Below are 268 nucleotides of genomic sequence, written 5' to 3'. Positions count from 1 at the left end.
CACTATTACCTTCTTTCACAAAACAGAGAAACTCGTCTAAAAGTCGATCTTATCCTGCCTCTCAAGTGCTTGAACTGAATACAGGTAATTTTTTTTTTGTCTATGGGGCATAAGCTTACCACTACAAACAGAACATTTTAAAATGCAAATTAAGCTTCTTGCTTCACGTTCTTATATCTAATAAGTGAATATATTTCTAAGCAGGTACCTTGGTAGAAAAGTAAATGGCTATATAAAAGTATATATATAAGATTTGTAGTGTGCGAAG

General features: G+C 32.5%; 1 protein-coding gene across 1 annotated transcript in view; it reads left to right on the top strand.

The window, feature by feature from the left end:
• Positions 1-268, top strand: part of LOC119590453 — a 42,798-nt gene that overhangs the window by 41,835 nt on the left and 695 nt on the right. Inside the window, exon 8 of the mRNA XM_037939114.1 lies at positions 27-84. Within this exon, the coding sequence (XP_037795042.1) occupies positions 27-84 (58 nt within the window). The remainder of the gene's footprint in view (positions 1-26; positions 85-268) is intronic.

This window comes from Penaeus monodon, chromosome 27 (genome assembly GCF_015228065.2).
Source record: "Penaeus monodon isolate SGIC_2016 chromosome 27, NSTDA_Pmon_1, whole genome shotgun sequence".
Taxonomy (NCBI): domain Eukaryota; kingdom Metazoa; phylum Arthropoda; class Malacostraca; order Decapoda; family Penaeidae; genus Penaeus; species Penaeus monodon.
This window is presented reverse-complemented; position numbering and strand designations above follow the sequence as displayed.